The following is a 21,567-nucleotide window of genomic DNA, read 5'->3' as shown; positions in this document are numbered from 1 at the left end:
CCCCTCAAGAGCAAGTTTGGCAGCGGCTACACCATTACATTACAGTCATTTAGCAGACGCTTTTATCCAAAGCGACTTACAATAAGACCCTGTAATATACCCTGTTTACAGGTGTGAAAGAGCGGGTGATTAATTTATTTTATTTTATTTTTAAGCTCCCAACCTTTTCATGAAAAAAGGGTAAGCAATAGAGAAAGAAACACAGGAAACAAGTGATAATATATAATGAGAACAGACTACAGCCCCTTATATTAAACTAGAGGTTAGGGTGGCTACACGGCCCTCACACTTACGTCGCACTGCCGATCCGACCAATATGTCTGGGTCATAGTGTTGGGGGCTTTGTCAGAGTACACGTCTGTCTATGTCTCTTCTTGTGCCCATATATGGAGATGTCTGTTTCTTTTTTTTTTTTCTTCAATTTCAATTGAATTGTTTTTACATCGATAACTGAATACATTTTGCGTGAATATTTGCTTGTAGGCCATTTGAATGTTTTGTTTAATTTAGTTAATGTTGGACAGCATTATGTGCAATGACGGTTCGTGTCTCCAACAAACAAAATGCCATACCATGTCAACAACAAGATTCCTATTGAAATAGCTGCGGAATAGCACTCTCTGCACTGTATGGGCATAAAAGGGAGACAGAAACAGACATCTCTGTATGGCATACAGTATATGGAGATCTCTGTATCTGTCAGTCCATGTCCATTTTATGGCCATATATGGAGATCCATGATGTCATCAGTATATGCCCATATATGGGCATGCTGATATGCATATGCCCATATAAGGAGAGCTCTGTATCTGTCAGGCCATGTCCCCTTTATGCCCACATATGGAGATTCCTGATGTCATCAGTATATGCCCGTATATGGGCATGCCCCCTTTGCTGCCCATATATGAGGAATTTTAACCCATTCAATCTGGAAACGCATCTCATAGCTATGTACAAGCTCAGAGCAAAGATTTGAGTTACAAATGTTCCCTTTAAAAATATATATATTCAAAGATTTGCACACATTTTCACGATAAAAAAAGAATAGCAGATCTACAAGCTCATATCGCTAGTGGCTCCAGGGGTAATATACAGACTCACACACAGACAGTATACAGACATCTCATCCTCCACAGAGTTACGCTGTAAATACGAGTACTTGATCTCATACCATATATGGCATCATTATGTCTCTGTCCAATTAGAGCACGGCTGTGATGCACCGACCAGAGAGTTTGGGGTATAAATAAACGTGTCGACGCCACACAATCCTTGTACTGGAAACGGTTTTCAGTTGAAGAGAGAGATGCTCGTTGTCATGATCTGTAAGAAAGGCTTTGCATTGGTAACTATGTTTAAGTCTGTCCTTCTCTGTACACTGCTTATGGCCAGCTCGCTGCTTGTGGCCAGCAGTTGGTCAGCCCTGATCACAGAGGAAGAGGATGTCTTGCTGCTGAGGAAAAGTAACTTCGATGAGGTGTTGAAAGCTCACCCCTACATTCTGGTGGACTTCTATGCCCCATGGTGCGGCCACTGCAAAGAACTGGCCCCGGAGTATGCCAAGGCGGCCCGCATGCTGAAGGCAGAGGGTTCAAATGTCCGCCTCGGTAAGGTAGACGCCACAGAAGAGACAGAGCTGGCCCAGGAGTTTGAAGTCCAGAAATACCCGACCATCGTGTTCTTCAAGGGGGGAGAAAAGGAGTCGCACAAGGAGTACTCTGATGGCAGGCAGGCTTATGACATTGTCAAGTGGCTTAAGAATCGCGCAGGCCCAGCTGTTGCCACCCTGGCCGATGTCATGCAGGCAGAGTCTATGATCGCAAACGAGGTGGCAGTCATTGGCTTCTTCAAGGATTCTGAATCCAAGGACGCTAAAGCCTTCATTAAAGCAGCAGAAACCGTAGATGATATTCCATTTGGGATGACCTCTGATGATGCAGTGTACTCAAAGTTTGAGGTGTCCAAGGACTGCGTGCTCCTCTTCAAGAAGTTTGATGAAGGTCGTAACACCTTTGAAGGTGAGCTTACCGAAGCCAACCTCCTAGCCTTTATTAAGGCCAACCAGCTGCCTCTGGTCACTGAGTTCTCAGTCCAGACTGTCACTAAGACCTTCGGTGAAGAATTCAAGTCCCATATCTTTATGTTCATGTCCAAGGCTGCTACTGACTTTGGGGACAAAATGGACCAATTCAAAAAGGCAGCAGAAGGCTTCAAGGGCAAGATCATGTTCGTCTTCATGGACACTGACGTGAATGACAACAAGAACAACATGCAGACCTTTGGTGTGAAGGAGGGACAATGCCCTGCCATCCGTCTCATCACCCTGGAAGATGAGATGACAGAGTACAGACCAGAGAACGAGGCCATCACCGCTGACAACATCATCGAATTCTGCACACTCTTCACCGAGGGAAAACTCAAGCCCCACCTCACGAGCGATTACATCCCCGAAGACTGTGACAAAAACCCTCCTGAAGTGTTCAACACGACCCGACGCGATGAACGGAGCTCTACCCAGTTTATCAACATGATCAATACGTGTTGTCCAGCGTGCCATAATGCCTACTGGTATGACCAGTATGGTTGTTATTGTGGGATAAATGTCTTCAAGAAAGGGAAGCCAATATGCCCTCTCGATGCCTGCTGCCAGGCCCATGATCAGTGTTGGGAGGAATATTACAGTCGATGTAATGTTCTTCCTGGTGTCAGAGTCTACAAATGGTACTGTGAGGAAAATAAGATAATCTGCGATGGTGGATGGTTCTGCGGCACCACTCCGAACAATGACTGTGAGCAGTTCCTATGTGAGTGTGATAGGAAAGCTACAGAGTGCTTTGGCAAGAACGAATGGCATCAGGAGCATCGCTATATGAACCAGAAGTATTGTGAACCCTGAGACCGGAGACCTCACTCTCTCACGCTAGAGAGCAACGTGGGGGCGGAACTCTCCTACATATTGCCTAAGGAGAGCACCGACAGGTTTGAGTTGCTGTTTGCTGAGCTGGAGGTGAACAGGGAGAAGTTGGGCATCGCCAGCTATGAAGCTTCTGTAACCACCATGGAGGAAGTATTCCTCAGAATGGGGAAACTGGTGGATTCCAGTTTGGACATCCAGGCCCATGACCCACCTTTTTCCCACACATTTTGCTAGCCTAGGATGGCTCAGGGTAGAAGACAGGGTTAACCCTTGCATTGTGTTAGAAAACTACATCCACTTGTGGTGTTAGCGGGTACAATTTGACCCGTGATTTAAATCAGCCCAAAATACAGAAAAAATACAATTATTTTCATTTTTTTCCCTCCCACCTCATAGCTGACTTGTAATGCATTCATATCCATGTAAACACATTTTAAAATATTATTTTGGGTTAGGGCTAGGGTTTCATCTTTCAATATATCTCGTTTTCTATTATAAAAATTTAAAAATTCACTCATAAAATTTCCTATAATGAAGGCAATGGATAATGATGTTATCTAGCTATAATAGAATAATTAAGAATAATGATTTAGAACACACTTCCAAAAAAATGATAATAATAATTAAAAAAAATATATATATTATTAAAAATAGTGACACTAGTGGTGTTAGGGTCATTTTTGACCCGTATACCAAGAAGGTAAAAAATCATTTATTTTTCATAAACTCAAACTTTATTCTACTCCTGATAGCAATTGCTAATTGAGGACATGTCTCTCTCACTCTCAAACATGTAAACATTGAATATTGACAATTTTATTATAGAGACCATCAGAATTAATTAGAATGATGATAAATAATTTTGTTGCGTTAAAATGGCTATTTCTGAGGATATCATGAAGCCTTGTTCCAATAGAGAAATGTAAAGGGTACTTTTTACCTATTTAAACTTGGAAACGGGTCAAAAATGACCCTAACACAATGGAAGGGTTAAACAACTAAAAATGGGATTGGTCTTCAAAATAGTCAATGCAAATTTGCCCTCAATACCCGCCGCATATTTGACTAAATACCTCCAAAAAGTTAGCGACACCCACAGCCACAATACTAGAGGGAGCGTAAACAGCGATCTGGTACCACCCACCCATAAAACAAATACTACAGCACTGCCACCCAGGTGTGGAATAGCCTGACCTCATCCCTCAAAAATATAGATCGCTGGCTTCCTTTAAAACAGCCCTGAAAATTCACCTTTCAGGAGGCCAAAGGGGGAGGTAGTACCACTTCTCCCTTAGACAGACGAGCCCCCCATCCCCCCTCCTTTGACGCGTGCCTGTGAGTCTGTCTGGCAAGGCCGTGGTCATCACGACACACAACATGGAGGAATGTGAATCCCTGTGCACCAGGCTGGCTGTTATGGTCAACGGTCAGCAGAGGTGTCTGGGCAGTCCCCTCAAGAGCAAGTTTGGCAGCGGCTACACCATTACATTACAGTCATTTAGCAGACGCTTTTATCCAAAGCGACTTACAATAAGACCCTGTAATATACCCTGTTTACAGGTGTGAAAGAGCGGGTGATTAATTTATTTTATTTTATTTTTAAGCTCCCAACCTTTTCATGAAAAAAGGGTAAGCAATAGAGAAAGAAACACAGGAAACAAGTGATAATATATAATGAGAACAGACTACAGCCCCTTATATTAAACTAGAGGTTAGGGTGGCTACGCGGCCCTCACACTTACGTCGCACTGCCGATCCGACCAATATGTCTGGGTCATAGTGTTGGGGGCTTTGTCAGAGTACACGTCTGTCTATGTCTCTTCTTGTGCCCATATATGGAGATGTCTGTTTCTTTTTTTTTTTTCTTCAATTTTAATTGAATTGTTTTTACATCGATAACTGAATACATTTTGCGTGAATATTTGCTTGTAGGCCATTTGAATGTTTTGTTTAATTTAGTTAATGTTGGACAGCATTATGTGCAATGACGGTTCGTGTCTCCAACAAACAAAATGCCATACCATGTCAACAACAAGATTCCTATTGAAATAGCTGCGGAATAGCACTCTCTGCACTGTATGGGCATAAAAGGGAGACAGAAACAGACATCTCTGTATGGCATACAGTATATGGAGATCTCTGTATCTGTCAGTCCATGTCCATTTTATGGCCATATATGGAGATCCATGATGTCATCAGTATATGCCCATATATGGGCATGCTGATATGCATATGCCCATATAAGGAGAGCTCTGTATCTGTCAGGCCATGTCCCCTTTATGCCCACATATGGAGATTCCTGATGTCATCAGTATATGCCCGTATATGGGCATGCCCCCTTTGCTGCCCATATATGAGGAATTTTAACCCATTCAATCTGGAAACGCATCTCATAGCTATGTACAAGCTCAGAGCAAAGATTTGAGTTACAAATGTTCCCTTTAAAAATATATATATTCAAAGATTTGCACACATTTTCACGATAAAAAAAGAATAGCAGATCTACAAGCTCATATCGCTAGTGGCTCCAGGGGTAATATACAGACTCACACACAGACAGTATACAGACATCTCATCCTCCACAGAGTTACGCTGTAAATACGAGTACTTGATCTCATACCATATATGGCATCATTATGTCTCTGTCCAATTAGAGCACGGCTGTGATGCACCGACCAGAGAGTTTGGGGTATAAATAAACGTGTCGACGCCACACAATCCTTGTACTGGAAACGGTTTTCAGTTGAAGAGAGAGATGCTCGTTGTCATGATCTGTAAGAAAGGCTTTGCATTGGTAACTATGTTTAAGTCTGTCCTTCTCTGTACACTGCTTATGGCCAGCTCGCTGCTTGTGGCCAGCAGTTGGTCAGCCCTGATCACAGAGGAAGAGGATGTCTTGCTGCTGAGGAAAAGTAACTTCGATGAGGTGTTGAAAGCTCACCCCTACATTCTGGTGGACTTCTATGCCCCATGGTGCGGCCACTGCAAAGAACTGGCCCCGGAGTATGCCAAGGCGGCCCGCATGCTGAAGGCAGAGGGTTCAAATGTCCGCCTCGGTAAGGTAGACGCCACAGAAGAGACAGAGCTGGCCCAGGAGTTTGAAGTCCAGAAATACCCGACCATCGTGTTCTTCAAGGGGGGAGAAAAGGAGTCGCACAAGGAGTACTCTGATGGCAGGCAGGCTTATGACATTGTCAAGTGGCTTAAGAATCGCGCAGGCCCAGCTGTTGCCACCCTGGCCGATGTCATGCAGGCAGAGTCTATGATCGCAAACGAGGTGGCAGTCATTGGCTTCTTCAAGGATTCTGAATCCAAGGACGCTAAAGCCTTCATTAAAGCAGCAGAAACCGTAGATGATATTCCATTTGGGATGACCTCTGATGATGCAGTGTACTCAAAGTTTGAGGTGTCCAAGGACTGCGTGCTCCTCTTCAAGAAGTTTGATGAAGGTCGTAACACCTTTGAAGGTGAGCTTACCGAAGCCAACCTCCTAGCCTTTATTAAGGCCAACCAGCTGCCTCTGGTCACTGAGTTCTCAGTCCAGACTGTCACTAAGACCTTCGGTGAAGAATTCAAGTCCCATATCTTTATGTTCATGTCCAAGGCTGCTACTGACTTTGGGGACAAAATGGACCAATTCAAAAAGGCAGCAGAAGGCTTCAAGGGCAAGATCATGTTCGTCTTCATGGACACTGACGTGAATGACAACAAGAACAACATGCAGACCTTTGGTGTGAAGGAGGGACAATGCCCTGCCATCCGTCTCATCACCCTGGAAGATGAGATGACAGAGTACAGACCAGAGAACGAGGCCATCACCGCTGACAACATCATCGAATTCTGCACACTCTTCACCGAGGGAAAACTCAAGCCCCACCTCACGAGCGATTACATCCCCGAAGACTGTGACAAAAACCCTCCTGAAGTGTTCAACACGACCCGACGCGATGAACGGAGCTCTACCCAGTTTATCAACATGATCAATACGTGTTGTCCAGCGTGCCATAATGCCTACTGGTATGACCAGTATGGTTGTTATTGTGGGATAAATGTCTTCAAGAAAGGGAAGCCAATATGCCCTCTCGATGCCTGCTGCCAGGCCCATGATCAGTGTTGGGAGGAATATTACAGTCGATGTAATGTTCTTCCTGGTGTCAGAGTCTACAAATGGTACTGTGAGGAAAATAAGATAATCTGCGATGGTGGATGGTTCTGCGGCACCACTCCGAACAATGACTGTGAGCAGTTCCTATGTGAGTGTGATAGGAAAGCTACAGAGTGCTTTGGCAAGAACGAATGGCATCAGGAGCATCGCTATATGAACCAGAAGTATTGTGAACCCTGAGACCGGAGACCTCACTCTCTCACGCTAGAGAGCAACGTGGGGGCGGAACTCTCCTACATATTGCCTAAGGAGAGCACCGACAGGTTTGAGTTGCTGTTTGCTGAGCTGGAGGTGAACAGGGAGAAGTTGGGCATCGCCAGCTATGAAGCTTCTGTAACCACCATGGAGGAAGTATTCCTCAGAATGGGGAAACTGGTGGATTCCAGTTTGGACATCCAGGCCCATGACCCACCTTTTTCCCACACATTTTGCTAGCCTAGGATGGCTCAGGGTAGAAGACAGGGTTAACCCTTGCATTGTGTTAGAAAACTACATCCACTTGTGGTGTTAGCGGGTACAATTTGACCCGTGATTTAAATCAGCCCAAAATACAGAAAAAATACAATTATTTTCATTTTTTTCCCTCCCACCTCATAGCTGACTTGTAATGCATTCATATCCATGTAAACACATTTTAAAATATTATTTTGGGTTAGGGCTAGGGTTTCATCTTTCAATATATCTCGTTTTCTATTATAAAAATTTAAAAATTCACTCATAAAATTTCCTATAATGAAGGCAATGGATAATGATGTTATCTAGCTATAATAGAATAATTAAGAATAATGATTTAGAACACACTTCCAAAAAAATGATAATAATAATTAAAAAAAATATATATATTATTAAAAATAGTGACACTAGTGGTGTTAGGGTCATTTTTGACCCGTATACCAAGAAGGTAAAAAATCATTTATTTTTCATAAACTCAAACTTTATTCTACTCCTGATAGCAATTGCTAATTGAGGACATGTCTCTCTCACTCTCAAACATGTAAACATTGAATATTGACAATTTTATTATAGAGACCATCAGAATTAATTAGAATGATGATAAATAATTTTGTTGCGTTAAAATGGCTATTTCTGAGGATATCATGAAGCCTTGTTCCAATAGAGAAATGTAAAGGGTACTTTTTACCTATTTAAACTTGGAAACGGGTCAAAAATGACCCTAACACAATGGAAGGGTTAAACAACTAAAAATGGGATTGGTCTTCAAAATAGTCAATGCAAATTTGCCCTCAATACCCGCCGCATATTTGACTAAATACCTCCAAAAGGTTAGCGACACCCACAGCCACAATACTAGAGGGAGCGTAAACAGCGATCTGGTACCACCCACCCATAAAACAAATACTACAGCACTGCCACCCAGGTGTGGAATAGCCTGACCTCATCCCTCAAAAATATAGATCGCTGGCTTCCTTTAAAACAGCCCTGAAAATTCACCTTTCAGGAGGCCAAAGGGGGAGGTAGTACCACTTCTCCCTTAGACAGACGAGCCCCCCATCCCCCCTCCTTTGACGCGTGCCTGTGAGTCTGTCTGGCAAGGCCGTGGTCATCACGACACACAACATGGAGGAATGTGAATCCCTGTGCACCAGGCTGGCTGTTATGGTCAACGGTCAGCAGAGGTGTCTGGGCAGTCCCCTCAAGAGCAAGTTTGGCAGCGGCTACACCATTACATTACAGTCATTTAGCAGACGCTTTTATCCAAAGCGACTTACAATAAGACCCTGTAATATACCCTGTTTACAGGTGTGAAAGAGCGGGTGATTAATTTATTTTATTTTATTTTTAAGCTCCCAACCTTTTCATGAAAAAAGGGTAAGCAATAGAGAAAGAAACACAGGAAACAAGTGATAATATATAATGAGAACAGACTACAGCCCCTTATATTAAACTAGAGGTTAGGGTGGCTACGCGGCCCTCACACTTACGTCGCACTGCCGATCCGACCAATATGTCTGGGTCATAGTGTTGGGGGCTTTGTCAGAGTACACGTCTGTCTATGTCTCTTCTTGTGCCCATATATGGAGATGTCTGTTTCTTTTTTTTTTTTCTTCAATTTTAATTGAATTGTTTTTACATCGATAACTGAATACATTTTGCGTGAATATTTGCTTGTAGGCCATTTGAATGTTTTGTTTAATTTAGTTAATGTTGGACAGCATTATGTGCAATGACGGTTCGTGTCTCCAACAAACAAAATGCCATACCATGTCAACAACAAGATTCCTATTGAAATAGCTGCGGAATAGCACTCTCTGCACTGTATGGGCATAAAAGGGAGACAGAAACAGACATCTCTGTATGGCATACAGTATATGGAGATCTCTGTATCTGTCAGTCCATGTCCATTTTATGGCCATATATGGAGATCCATGATGTCATCAGTATATGCCCATATATGGGCATGCTGATATGCATATGCCCATATAAGGAGAGCTCTGTATCTGTCAGGCCATGTCCCCTTTATGCCCACATATGGAGATTCCTGATGTCATCAGTATATGCCCGTATATGGGCATGCCCCCTTTGCTGCCCATATATGAGGAATTTTAACCCATTCAATCTGGAAACGCATCTCATAGCTATGTACAAGCTCAGAGCAAAGATTTGAGTTACAAATGTTCCCTTTAAAAATATATATATTCAAAGATTTGCACACATTTTCACGATAAAAAAAGAATAGCAGATCTACAAGCTCATATCGCTAGTGGCTCCAGGGGTAATATACAGACTCACACACAGACAGTATACAGACATCTCATCCTCCACAGAGTTACGCTGTAAATACGAGTACTTGATCTCATACCATATATGGCATCATTATGTCTCTGTCCAATTAGAGCACGGCTGTGATGCACCGACCAGAGAGTTTGGGGTATAAATAAACGTGTCGACGCCACACAATCCTTGTACTGGAAACGGTTTTCAGTTGAAGAGAGAGATGCTCGTTGTCATGATCTGTAAGAAAGGCTTTGCATTGGTAACTATGTTTAAGTCTGTCCTTCTCTGTACACTGCTTATGGCCAGCTCGCTGCTTGTGGCCAGCAGTTGGTCAGCCCTGATCACAGAGGAAGAGGATGTCTTGCTGCTGAGGAAAAGTAACTTCGATGAGGTGTTGAAAGCTCACCCCTACATTCTGGTGGACTTCTATGCCCCATGGTGCGGCCACTGCAAAGAACTGGCCCCGGAGTATGCCAAGGCGGCCCGCATGCTGAAGGCAGAGGGTTCAAATGTCCGCCTCGGTAAGGTAGACGCCACAGAAGAGACAGAGCTGGCCCAGGAGTTTGAAGTCCAGAAATACCCGACCATCGTGTTCTTCAAGGGGGGAGAAAAGGAGTCGCACAAGGAGTACTCTGATGGCAGGCAGGCTTATGACATTGTCAAGTGGCTTAAGAATCGCGCAGGCCCAGCTGTTGCCACCCTGGCCGATGTCATGCAGGCAGAGTCTATGATCGCAAACGAGGTGGCAGTCATTGGCTTCTTCAAGGATTCTGAATCCAAGGACGCTAAAGCCTTCATTAAAGCAGCAGAAACCGTAGATGATATTCCATTTGGGATGACCTCTGATGATGCAGTGTACTCAAAGTTTGAGGTGTCCAAGGACTGCGTGCTCCTCTTCAAGAAGTTTGATGAAGGTCGTAACACCTTTGAAGGTGAGCTTACCGAAGCCAACCTCCTAGCCTTTATTAAGGCCAACCAGCTGCCTCTGGTCACTGAGTTCTCAGTCCAGACTGTCACTAAGACCTTCGGTGAAGAATTCAAGTCCCATATCTTTATGTTCATGTCCAAGGCTGCTACTGACTTTGGGGACAAAATGGACCAATTCAAAAAGGCAGCAGAAGGCTTCAAGGGCAAGATCATGTTCGTCTTCATGGACACTGACGTGAATGACAACAAGAACAACATGCAGACCTTTGGTGTGAAGGAGGGACAATGCCCTGCCATCCGTCTCATCACCCTGGAAGATGAGATGACAGAGTACAGACCAGAGAACGAGGCCATCACCGCTGACAACATCATCGAATTCTGCACACTCTTCACCGAGGGAAAACTCAAGCCCCACCTCACGAGCGATTACATCCCCGAAGACTGTGACAAAAACCCTCCTGAAGTGTTCAACACGACCCGACGCGATGAACGGAGCTCTACCCAGTTTATCAACATGATCAATACGTGTTGTCCAGCGTGCCATAATGCCTACTGGTATGACCAGTATGGTTGTTATTGTGGGATAAATGTCTTCAAGAAAGGGAAGCCAATATGCCCTCTCGATGCCTGCTGCCAGGCCCATGATCAGTGTTGGGAGGAATATTACAGTCGATGTAATGTTCTTCCTGGTGTCAGAGTCTACAAATGGTACTGTGAGGAAAATAAGATAATCTGCGATGGTGGATGGTTCTGCGGCACCACTCCGAACAATGACTGTGAGCAGTTCCTATGTGAGTGTGATAGGAAAGCTACAGAGTGCTTTGGCAAGAACGAATGGCATCAGGAGCATCGCTATATGAACCAGAAGTATTGTGAACCCTGAGACCGGAGACCTCACTCTCTCACGCTAGAGAGCAACGTGGGGGCGGAACTCTCCTACATATTGCCTAAGGAGAGCACCGACAGGTTTGAGTTGCTGTTTGCTGAGCTGGAGGTGAACAGGGAGAAGTTGGGCATCGCCAGCTATGAAGCTTCTGTAACCACCATGGAGGAAGTATTCCTCAGAATGGGGAAACTGGTGGATTCCAGTTTGGACATCCAGGCCCATGACCCACCTTTTTCCCACACATTTTGCTAGCCTAGGATGGCTCAGGGTAGAAGACAGGGTTAACCCTTGCATTGTGTTAGAAAACTACATCCACTTGTGGTGTTAGCGGGTACAATTTGACCCGTGATTTAAATCAGCCCAAAATACAGAAAAAATACAATTATTTTCATTTTTTTCCCTCCCACCTCATAGCTGACTTGTAATGCATTCATATCCATGTAAACACATTTTAAAATATTATTTTGGGTTAGGGCTAGGGTTTCATCTTTCAATATATCTCGTTTTCTATTATAAAAATGTAAAAATTCACTCATAAAATTTCCTATAATGAAGGCAATGGATAATGATGTTATCTAGCTATAATAGAATAATTAAGAATAATGATTTAGAACACACTTCCAAAAAAATGATAATAATAATTAAAAAAAATATATATATTATTAAAAATAGTGACACTAGTGGTGTTAGGGTCATTTTTGACCCGTATACCAAGAAGGTAAAAAATCATTTATTTTTCATAAACTCAAACTTTATTCTACTCCTGATAGCAATTGGTAATTGAGGACATGTCTCTCTCACTCTCAAACATGTAAACATTGAATATTGACAATTTTATTATAGAGACCATCAGAATTAATTAGAATGATGATAAATAATTTTGTTGCGTTAAAATGGCTATTTCTGAGGATATCATGAAGCCTTGTTCCAATAGAGAAATGTAAAGGGTACTTTTTACCTATTTAAACTTGGAAACGGGTCAAAAATGACCCTAACACAATGGAAGGGTTAAACAACTAAAAATGGGATTGGTCTTCAAAATAGTCAATGCAAATTTGCCCTCAATACCCGCCGCATATTTGACTAAATACCTCCAAAAGGTTAGCGACACCCACAGCCACAATACTAGAGGGAGCGTAAACAGCGATCTGGTACCACCCACCCATAAAACAAATACTACAGCACTGCCACCCAGGTGTGGAATAGCCTGACCTCATCCCTCAAAAATATAGATCGCTGGCTTCCTTTAAAACAGCCCTGAAAATTCACCTTTCAGGAGGCCAAAGGGGGAGGTAGTACCACTTCTCCCTTAGACAGACGAGCCCCCCATCCCCCCTCCTTTGACGCGTGCCTGTGAGTCTGTCTGGCAAGGCCGTGGTCATCACGACACACAACATGGAGGAATGTGAATCCCTGTGCACCAGGCTGGCTGTTATGGTCAACGGTCAGCAGAGGTGTCTGGGCAGTCCCCTCAAGAGCAAGTTTGGCAGCGGCTACACCATTACATTACAGTCATTTAGCAGACGCTTTTATCCAAAGCGACTTACAATAAGACCCTGTAATATACCCTGTTTACAGGTGTGAAAGAGCGGGTGATTAATTTATTTTATTTTATTTTTAAGCTCCCAACCTTTTCATGAAAAAAGGGTAAGCAATAGAGAAAGAAACACAGGAAACAAGTGATAATATATAATGAGAACAGACTACAGCCCCTTATATTAAACTAGAGGTTAGGGTGGCTACGCGGCCCTCACACTTACGTCGCACTGCCGATCCGACCAATATGTCTGGGTCATAGTGTTGGGGGCTTTGTCAGAGTACACGTCTGTCTATGTCTCTTCTTGTGCCCATATATGGAGATGTCTGTTTCTTTTTTTTTTTTCTTCAATTTTAATTGAATTGTTTTTACATCGATAACTGAATAAATTTTGCGTGAATATTTGCTTGTAGGCCATTTGAATGTTTTGTTTAATTTAGTTAATGTTGGACAGCATTATGTGCAATGACGGTTCGTGTCTCCAACAAACAAAATGCCATACCATGTCAACAACAAGATTCCTATTGAAATAGCTGCGGAATAGCACTCTCTGCACTGTATGGGCATAAAAGGGAGACAGAAACAGACATCTCTGTATGGCATACAGTATATGGAGATCTCTGTATCTGTCAGTCCATGTCCATTTTATGGCCATATATGGAGATCCATGATGTCATCAGTATATGCCCATATATGGGCATGCTGATATGCATATGCCCATATAAGGAGAGCTCTGTATCTGTCAGGCCATGTCCCCTTTATGCCCACATATGGAGATTCCTGATGTCATCAGTATATGCCCGTATATGGGCATGCCCCCTTTGCTGCCCATATATGAGGAATTTTAACCCATTCAATCTGGAAACGCATCTCATAGCTATGTACAAGCTCAGAGCAAAGATTTGAGTTACAAATGTTCCCTTTAAAAATATATATATTCAAAGATTTGCACACATTTTCACGATAAAAAAAGAATAGCAGATCTACAAGCTCATATCGCTAGTGGCTCCAGGGGTAATATACAGACTCACACACAGACAGTATACAGACATCTCATCCTCCACAGAGTTACGCTGTAAATACGAGTACTTGATCTCATACCATATATGGCATCATTATGTCTCTGTCCAATTAGAGCACGGCTGTGATGCACCGACCAGAGAGTTTGGGGTATAAATAAACGTGTCGACGCCACACAATCCTTGTACTGGAAACGGTTTTCAGTTGAAGAGAGAGATGCTCGTTGTCATGATCTGTAAGAAAGGCTTTGCATTGGTAACTATGTTTAAGTCTGTCCTTCTCTGTACACTGCTTATGGCCAGCTCGCTGCTTGTGGCCAGCAGTTGGTCAGCCCTGATCACAGAGGAAGAGGATGTCTTGCTGCTGAGGAAAAGTAACTTCGATGAGGTGTTGAAAGCTCACCCCTACATTCTGGTGGACTTCTATGCCCCATGGTGCGGCCACTGCAAAGAACTGGCCCCGGAGTATGCCAAGGCGGCCCGCATGCTGAAGGCAGAGGGTTCAAATGTCCGCCTCGGTAAGGTAGACGCCACAGAAGAGACAGAGCTGGCCCAGGAGTTTGAAGTCCAGAAATACCCGACCATCGTGTTCTTCAAGGGGGGAGAAAAGGAGTCGCACAAGGAGTACTCTGATGGCAGGCAGGCTTATGACATTGTCAAGTGGCTTAAGAATCGCGCAGGCCCAGCTGTTGCCACCCTGGCCGATGTCATGCAGGCAGAGTCTATGATCGCAAACGAGGTGGCAGTCATTGGCTTCTTCAAGGATTCTGAATCCAAGGACGCTAAAGCCTTCATTAAAGCAGCAGAAACCGTAGATGATATTCCATTTGGGATGACCTCTGATGATGCAGTGTACTCAAAGTTTGAGGTGTCCAAGGACTGCGTGCTCCTCTTCAAGAAGTTTGATGAAGGTCGTAACACCTTTGAAGGTGAGCTTACCGAAGCCAACCTCCTAGCCTTTATTAAGGCCAACCAGCTGCCTCTGGTCACTGAGTTCTCAGTCCAGACTGTCACTAAGACCTTCGGTGAAGAATTCAAGTCCCATATCTTTATGTTCATGTCCAAGGCTGCTACTGACTTTGGGGACAAAATGGACCAATTCAAAAAGGCAGCAGAAGGCTTCAAGGGCAAGATCATGTTCGTCTTCATGGACACTGACGTGAATGACAACAAGAACAACATGCAGACCTTTGGTGTGAAGGAGGGACAATGCCCTGCCATCCGTCTCATCACCCTGGAAGATGAGATGACAGAGTACAGACCAGAGAACGAGGCCATCACCGCTGACAACATCATCGAATTCTGCACACTCTTCACCGAGGGAAAACTCAAGCCCCACCTCATGAGCGATTACATCCCCGAAGACTGTGACAAAAACCCTCCTGAAGTGTTCAACACGACCCGACGCGATGAACGGAGCTCTACCCAGTTTATCAACATGATCAATACGTGTTGTCCAGCGTGCCATAATGCCTACTGGTATGACCAGTATGGTTGTTATTGTGGGATAAATGTCTTCAAGAAAGGGAAGCCAATATGCCCTCTCGATGCCTGCTGCCAGGCCCATGATCAGTGTTGGGAGGAATATTACAGTCGATGTAATGTTCTTCCTGGTGTCAGAGTCTACAAATGGTACTGTGAGGAAAATAAGATAATCTGCGATGGTGGATGGTTCTGCGGCACCACTCCGAACAATGACTGTGAGCAGTTCCTATGTGAGTGTGATAGGAAAGCTACAGAGTGCTTTGGCAAGAACGAATGGCATCAGGAGCATCGCTATATGAACCAGAAGTATTGTGAACCCTGAGACCGGAGACCTCACTCTCTCACGCTAGAGAGCAACGTGGGGGCGGAACTCTCCTACATATTGCCTAAGGAGAGCACCGACAGGTTTGAGTTGCTGTTTGCTGAGCTGGAGGTGAACAGGGAGAAGTTGGGCATCGCCAGCTATGAAGCTTCTGTAACCACCATGGAGGAAGTATTCCTCAGAATGGGGAAACTGGTGGATTCCAGTTTGGACATCCAGGCCCATGACCCACCTTTTTCCCACACATTTTGCTAGCCTAGGATGGCTCAGGGTAGAAGACAGGGTTAACCCTTGCATTGTGTTAGAAAACTACATCCACTTGTGGTGTTAGCGGGTACAATTTGACCCGTGATTTAAATCAGCCCAAAATACAGAAAAAATACAATTATTTTCATTTTTTTCCCTCCCACCTCATAGCTGACTTGTAATGCATTCATATCCATGTAAACACATTTTAAAATATTATTTTGGGTTAGGGCTAGGGTTTCATCTTTCAATATATCTCGTTTTCTATTATAAAAATGTAAAAATTCACTCATAAAATTTCCTATAATGAAGGCAATGGATAATGATGTTATCTAGCTATAATAGAATAATTAAGAATAATGATTTAGAACACACTTCCAAAAAAATGATAATAATAATTAAAAAAAATATATATATTATTAAAAATAGTGACACTAGTGGTGTTAGGGTCATTTTTGACCCGTATACCAAGAAGGTAAAAAATCATTTATTTTTCATAAACTCAAACTTTATTCTACTCCTGATAGCAATTGCTAATTGAGGACATGTCTCTCTCACTCTCAAACATGTAAACATTGAATATTGACAATTTTATTATAGAGACCATCAGAATTAATTAGAATGATGATAAATAATTGTGTTGCGTTAAAATGGCTATTTCTGAGGATATCATGAAGCCTTGTTCCAATAGAGAAATGTAAAGGGTACTTTTTACCTATTTAAACTTGGAAACGGGTCAAAAATGACCCTAACACAATGGAAGGGTTAAACAACTAAAAATGGGATTGGTCTTCAAAATAGTCAATGCAAATTTGCCCTCAATACCCGCCGCATATTTGACTAAATACCTCCAAAAAGTTAGCGACACCCACAGCCACAATACTAGAGGGAGCGTAAACAGCGATCTGGTACCACCCACCCATAAAACAAATACTACAGCACTGCCACCCAGGTGTGGAATAGCCTGACCTCATCCCTCAAAAATATAGATCGCTGGCTTCCTTTAAAACAGCCCTGAAAATTCACCTTTCAGGAGGCCAAAGGGGGAGGTAGTACCACTTCTCCCTTAGACAGACGAGCCCCCCATCCCCCCTCCTTTGACGCGTGCCTGTGAGTCTGTCTGGCAAGGCCGTGGTCATCACGACACACAACATGGAGGAATGTGAATCCCTGTGCACCAGGCTGGCTGTTATGGTCAACGGTCAGCAGAGGTGTCTGGGCAGTCCCCTCAAGAGCAAGTTTGGCAGCGGCTACACCATTACATTACAGTCATTTAGCAGACGCTTTTATCCAAAGCGACTTACAATAAGACCCTGTAATATACCCTGTTTACAGGTGTGAAAGAGCGGGTGATTAATTTATTTTATTTTATTTTTAAGCTCCCAACCTTTTCATGAAAAAAGGGTAAGCAATAGAGAAAGAAACACAGGAAACAAGTGATAATATATAATGAGAACAGACTACAGCCCCTTATATTAAACTAGAGGTTAGGGTGGCTACGCGGCCCTCACACTTACGTCGCACTGCCGATCCGACCAATATGTCTGGGTCATAGTGTTGGGGGCTTTGTCAGAGTACACGTCTGTCTATGTCTCTTCTTGTGCCCATATATGGAGATGTCTGTTTCTTTTTTTTTTTTCTTCAATTTTAATTGAATTGTTTTTACATCGATAACTGAATACATTTTGCGTGAATATTTGCTTGTAGGCCATTTGAATGTTTTGTTTTATTTAGTTAATGTTGGACAGCATTATGTGCAATGACGGTTCGTGTCTCCAACAAACAAAATGCCATACCATGTCAACAACAAGATTCCTATTGAAATAGCTGCGGAATAGCACTCTCTGCACTGTATGGGCATAAAAGGGAGACAGAAACAGACATCTCTGTATGGCATACAGTATATGGAGATCTCTGTATCTGTCAGTCCATGTCCATTTTATGGCCATATATGGAGATCCATGATGTCATCAGTATATGCCCATATATGGGCATGCTGATATGCATATGCCCATATAAGGAGAGCTCTGTATCTGTCAGGCCATGTCCCCTTTATGCCCACATATGGAGATTCCTGATGTCATCAGTATATGCCCGTATATGGGCATGCCCCCTTTGCTGCCCATATATGAGGAATTTTAACCCATTCAATCTGGAAACGCATCTCATAGCTATGTACAAGCTCAGAGCAAAGATTTGAGTTACAAATGTTCCCTTTAAAAATATATATATTCAAAGATTTGCACACATTTTCACGATAAAAAAAGAATAGCAGATCTACAAGCTCATATCGCTAGTGGCTCCAGGGGTAATATACAGACTCACACACAGACAGTATACAGACATCTCATCCTCCACAGAGTTACGCTGTAAATACGAGTACTTGATCTCATACCATATATGGCATCATTATGTCTCTGTCCAATTAGAGCACGGCTGTGATGCACCGACCAGAGAGTTTGGGGTATAAATAAACGTGTCGACGCCACACAATCCTTGTACTGGAAACGGTTTTCAGTTGAAGAGAGAGATGCTCGTTGTCATGATCTGTAAGAAAGGCTTTGCATTGGTAACTATGTTTAAGTCTGTCCTTCTCTGTACACTGCTTATGGCCAGCTCGCTGCTTGTGGCCAGCAGTTGGTCAGCCCTGATCACAGAGGAAGAGGATGTCTTGCTGCTGAGGAAAAGTAACTTCGATGAGGTGTTGAAAGCTCACCCCTACATTCTGGTGGACTTCTATGCCCCATGGTGCGGCCACTGCAAAGAACTGGCCCCGGAGTATGCCAAGGCGGCCCGCATGCTGAAGGCAGAGGGTTCAAATGTCCGCCTCGGTAAGGTAGACGCCACAGAAGAGACAGAGCTGGCCCAGGAGTTTGAAGTCCAGAAATACCCGACCATCGTGTTCTTCAAGGGGGGAGAAAAGGAGTCGCACAAGGAGTACTCTGATGGCAGGCAGGCTTATGACATTGTCAAGTGGCTTAAGAATCGCGCAGGCCCAGCTGTTGCCACCCTGGCCGATGTCATGCAGGCAGAGTCTATGATCGCAAACGAGGTGGCAGTCATTGGCTTCTTCAAGGATTCTGAATCCAAGGACGCTAAAGCCTTCATTAAAGCAGCAGAAACCGTAGATGATATTCCATTTGGGATGACCTCTGATGATGCAGTGTACTCAAAGTTTGAGGTGTCCAAGGACTGCGTGCTCCTCTTCAAGAAGTTTGATGAAGGTCGTAACACCTTTGAAGGTGAGCTTACCGAAGCCAACCTCCTAGCCTTTATTAAGGCCAACCAGCTGCCTCTGGTCACTGAGTTCTCAGTCCAGACTGTCACTAAGACCTTCGGTGAAGAATTCAAGTCCCATATCTTTATGTTCATGTCCAAGGCTGCTACTGACTTTGGGGACAAAATGGACCAATTCAAAAAGGCAGCAGAAGGCTTCAAGGGCAAGATCATGTTCGTCTTCATGGACACTGACGTGAATGACAACAAGAACAACATGCAGACCTTTGGTGTGAAGGAGGGACAATGCCCTGCCATCCGTCTCATCACCCTGGAAGATGAGATGACAGAGTACAGACCAGAGAACGAGGCCATCACCGCTGACAACATCATCGAATTCTGCACACTCTTCACCGAGGGAAAACTCAAGCCCCACCTCACGAGCGATTACATCCCCGAAGACTGTGACAAAAACCCTCCTGAAGTGTTCAACACGACCCGACGCGATGAACGGAGCTCTACCCAGTTTATCAACATGATCAATACGTGTTGTCCAGCGTGCCATAATGCCTACTGGTATGACCAGTATGGTTGTTATTGTGGGATAAATGTCTTCAAGAAAGGGAAGCCAATATGCCCTCTCGATGCCTGCTGCCAGGCCCATGATCAGTGTTGGGAGGAATATTACAGTCGATGTAATGTTCTTCCTGGTGTCAGAGTCTACAAATGGTACTGTGAGGAAAATAAGATAATCTGCGATGGTGGATGGTTCTGCGGCACCACTCCGAACAATGACTGTGAGCAGTTCCTATGTGAGTGTGATAGGAAAGCTACAGAGTGCTTTGGCAAGAACGAATGGCATCAGGAGCATCGCTATATGAACCAGAAGTATTGTGAACCCTGAGACCGGAGACCTCACTCTCTCACGCTAGAGAGCAACGTGGGGGCGGAACTCTCCTACATATTGCCTAAGGAGAGCACCGACAGGTTTGAGTTGCTGTTTGCTGAGCTGGAGGTGAACAGGGAGAAGTTGGGCATCGCCAGCTATGAAGCTTCTGTAACCACCATGGAGGAAGTATTCCTCAGAATGGGGAAACTGGTGGATTCCAGTTTGGACATCCAGGCCCATGACCCACCTTTTTCCCACACATTTTGCTAGCCTAGGATGGCTCAGGGTAGAAGACAGGGTTAACCCTTGCATTGTGTTAGAAAACTACATCCACTTGTGGTGTTAGCGGGTACAATTTGACCCGTGATTTAAATCAGCCCAAAATACAGAAAAAATACAATTATTTTCATTTTTTTCCCTCCCACCTCATAGCTGACTTGTAATGCATTCATATCCATGTAAACACATTTTAAAATATTATTTTGGGTTAGGGCTAGGGTTTCATCTTTCAATATATCTCGTTTTCTATTATAAAAATGTAAAAATTCACTCATAAAATTTCCTATAATGAAGGCAATGGATAATGATGTTATCTAGCTATAATAGAATAATTAACAATAATGATTTAGAACACACTTCCAAAAAAATGATAATAATAATTTTAAAAAAAATATATATTATTAAAAATAGTGACACTAGTGGTGTTAGGGTCATTTTTGACCCGTATACCAAGAAGGTAAAAAATCATTTATTTTTCATAAACTCAAACTTTATTCTACTCCTGATAGCAATTGGTAATTGAGGACATGTCTCTCTCACTCTCAAACATGTAAACATTGAATATTGACAATTTTATTATAGAGACCATCAGAATTAATTAGAATGATGATAAATAATTTTGTTGCGTTAAAATGGCTATTTCTGAGGATATCATGAAGCCTTGTTCCAATAGAGAAATGTAAAGGGTACTTTTTACCTATTTAAACTTGGAAACGGGTCAAAAATGACCCTAACACAATGGAAGGGTTAAACAACTAAAAATGGGATTGGTCTTCAAAATAGTCAATGCAAATTTGCCCTCAATACCCGCCGCATATTTGACTAAATACCTCCAAAAAGTTAGCGACACCCACAGCCACAATACTAGAGGGAGCGTAAACAGCGATCTGGTACCACCCACCCATAAAACAAATACTACAGCACTGCCACCCAGGTGTGGAAT

General features: G+C 43.4%; 1 protein-coding gene across 1 annotated transcript in view; it reads left to right on the top strand.

The window, feature by feature from the left end:
• Positions 1–1,384: 1,384 nt before the first annotated feature.
• LOC308081193 (uncharacterized protein) overlaps positions 1,385–21,567 on the top strand; it is a gene marked incomplete at both ends in the record, with an annotated part of 136,468 nt that continues 116,285 nt past the window's right edge. The window contains 5 exon segments of the mRNA XM_080457582.1: positions 1,385–2,538; positions 5,759–6,904; positions 10,125–11,270; positions 14,491–15,636; positions 18,857–20,002. Of these exon segments, the coding sequence (XP_080313708.1) occupies positions 1,385–2,538; positions 5,759–6,904; positions 10,125–11,270; positions 14,491–15,636; positions 18,857–20,002 (5,738 nt within the window).

Source organism: Gymnoscopelus braueri (genome assembly GCF_963280865.1).
Source record: "Gymnoscopelus braueri genome assembly, contig: SCAFFOLD_177, whole genome shotgun sequence".
NCBI classification, from domain to species: Eukaryota; Metazoa; Chordata; class Actinopteri; order Myctophiformes; family Myctophidae; genus Gymnoscopelus; species Gymnoscopelus braueri.
Note: the sequence above shows the minus strand (reverse complement) of the source record. Positions and strands in the feature narration are given on the sequence as shown.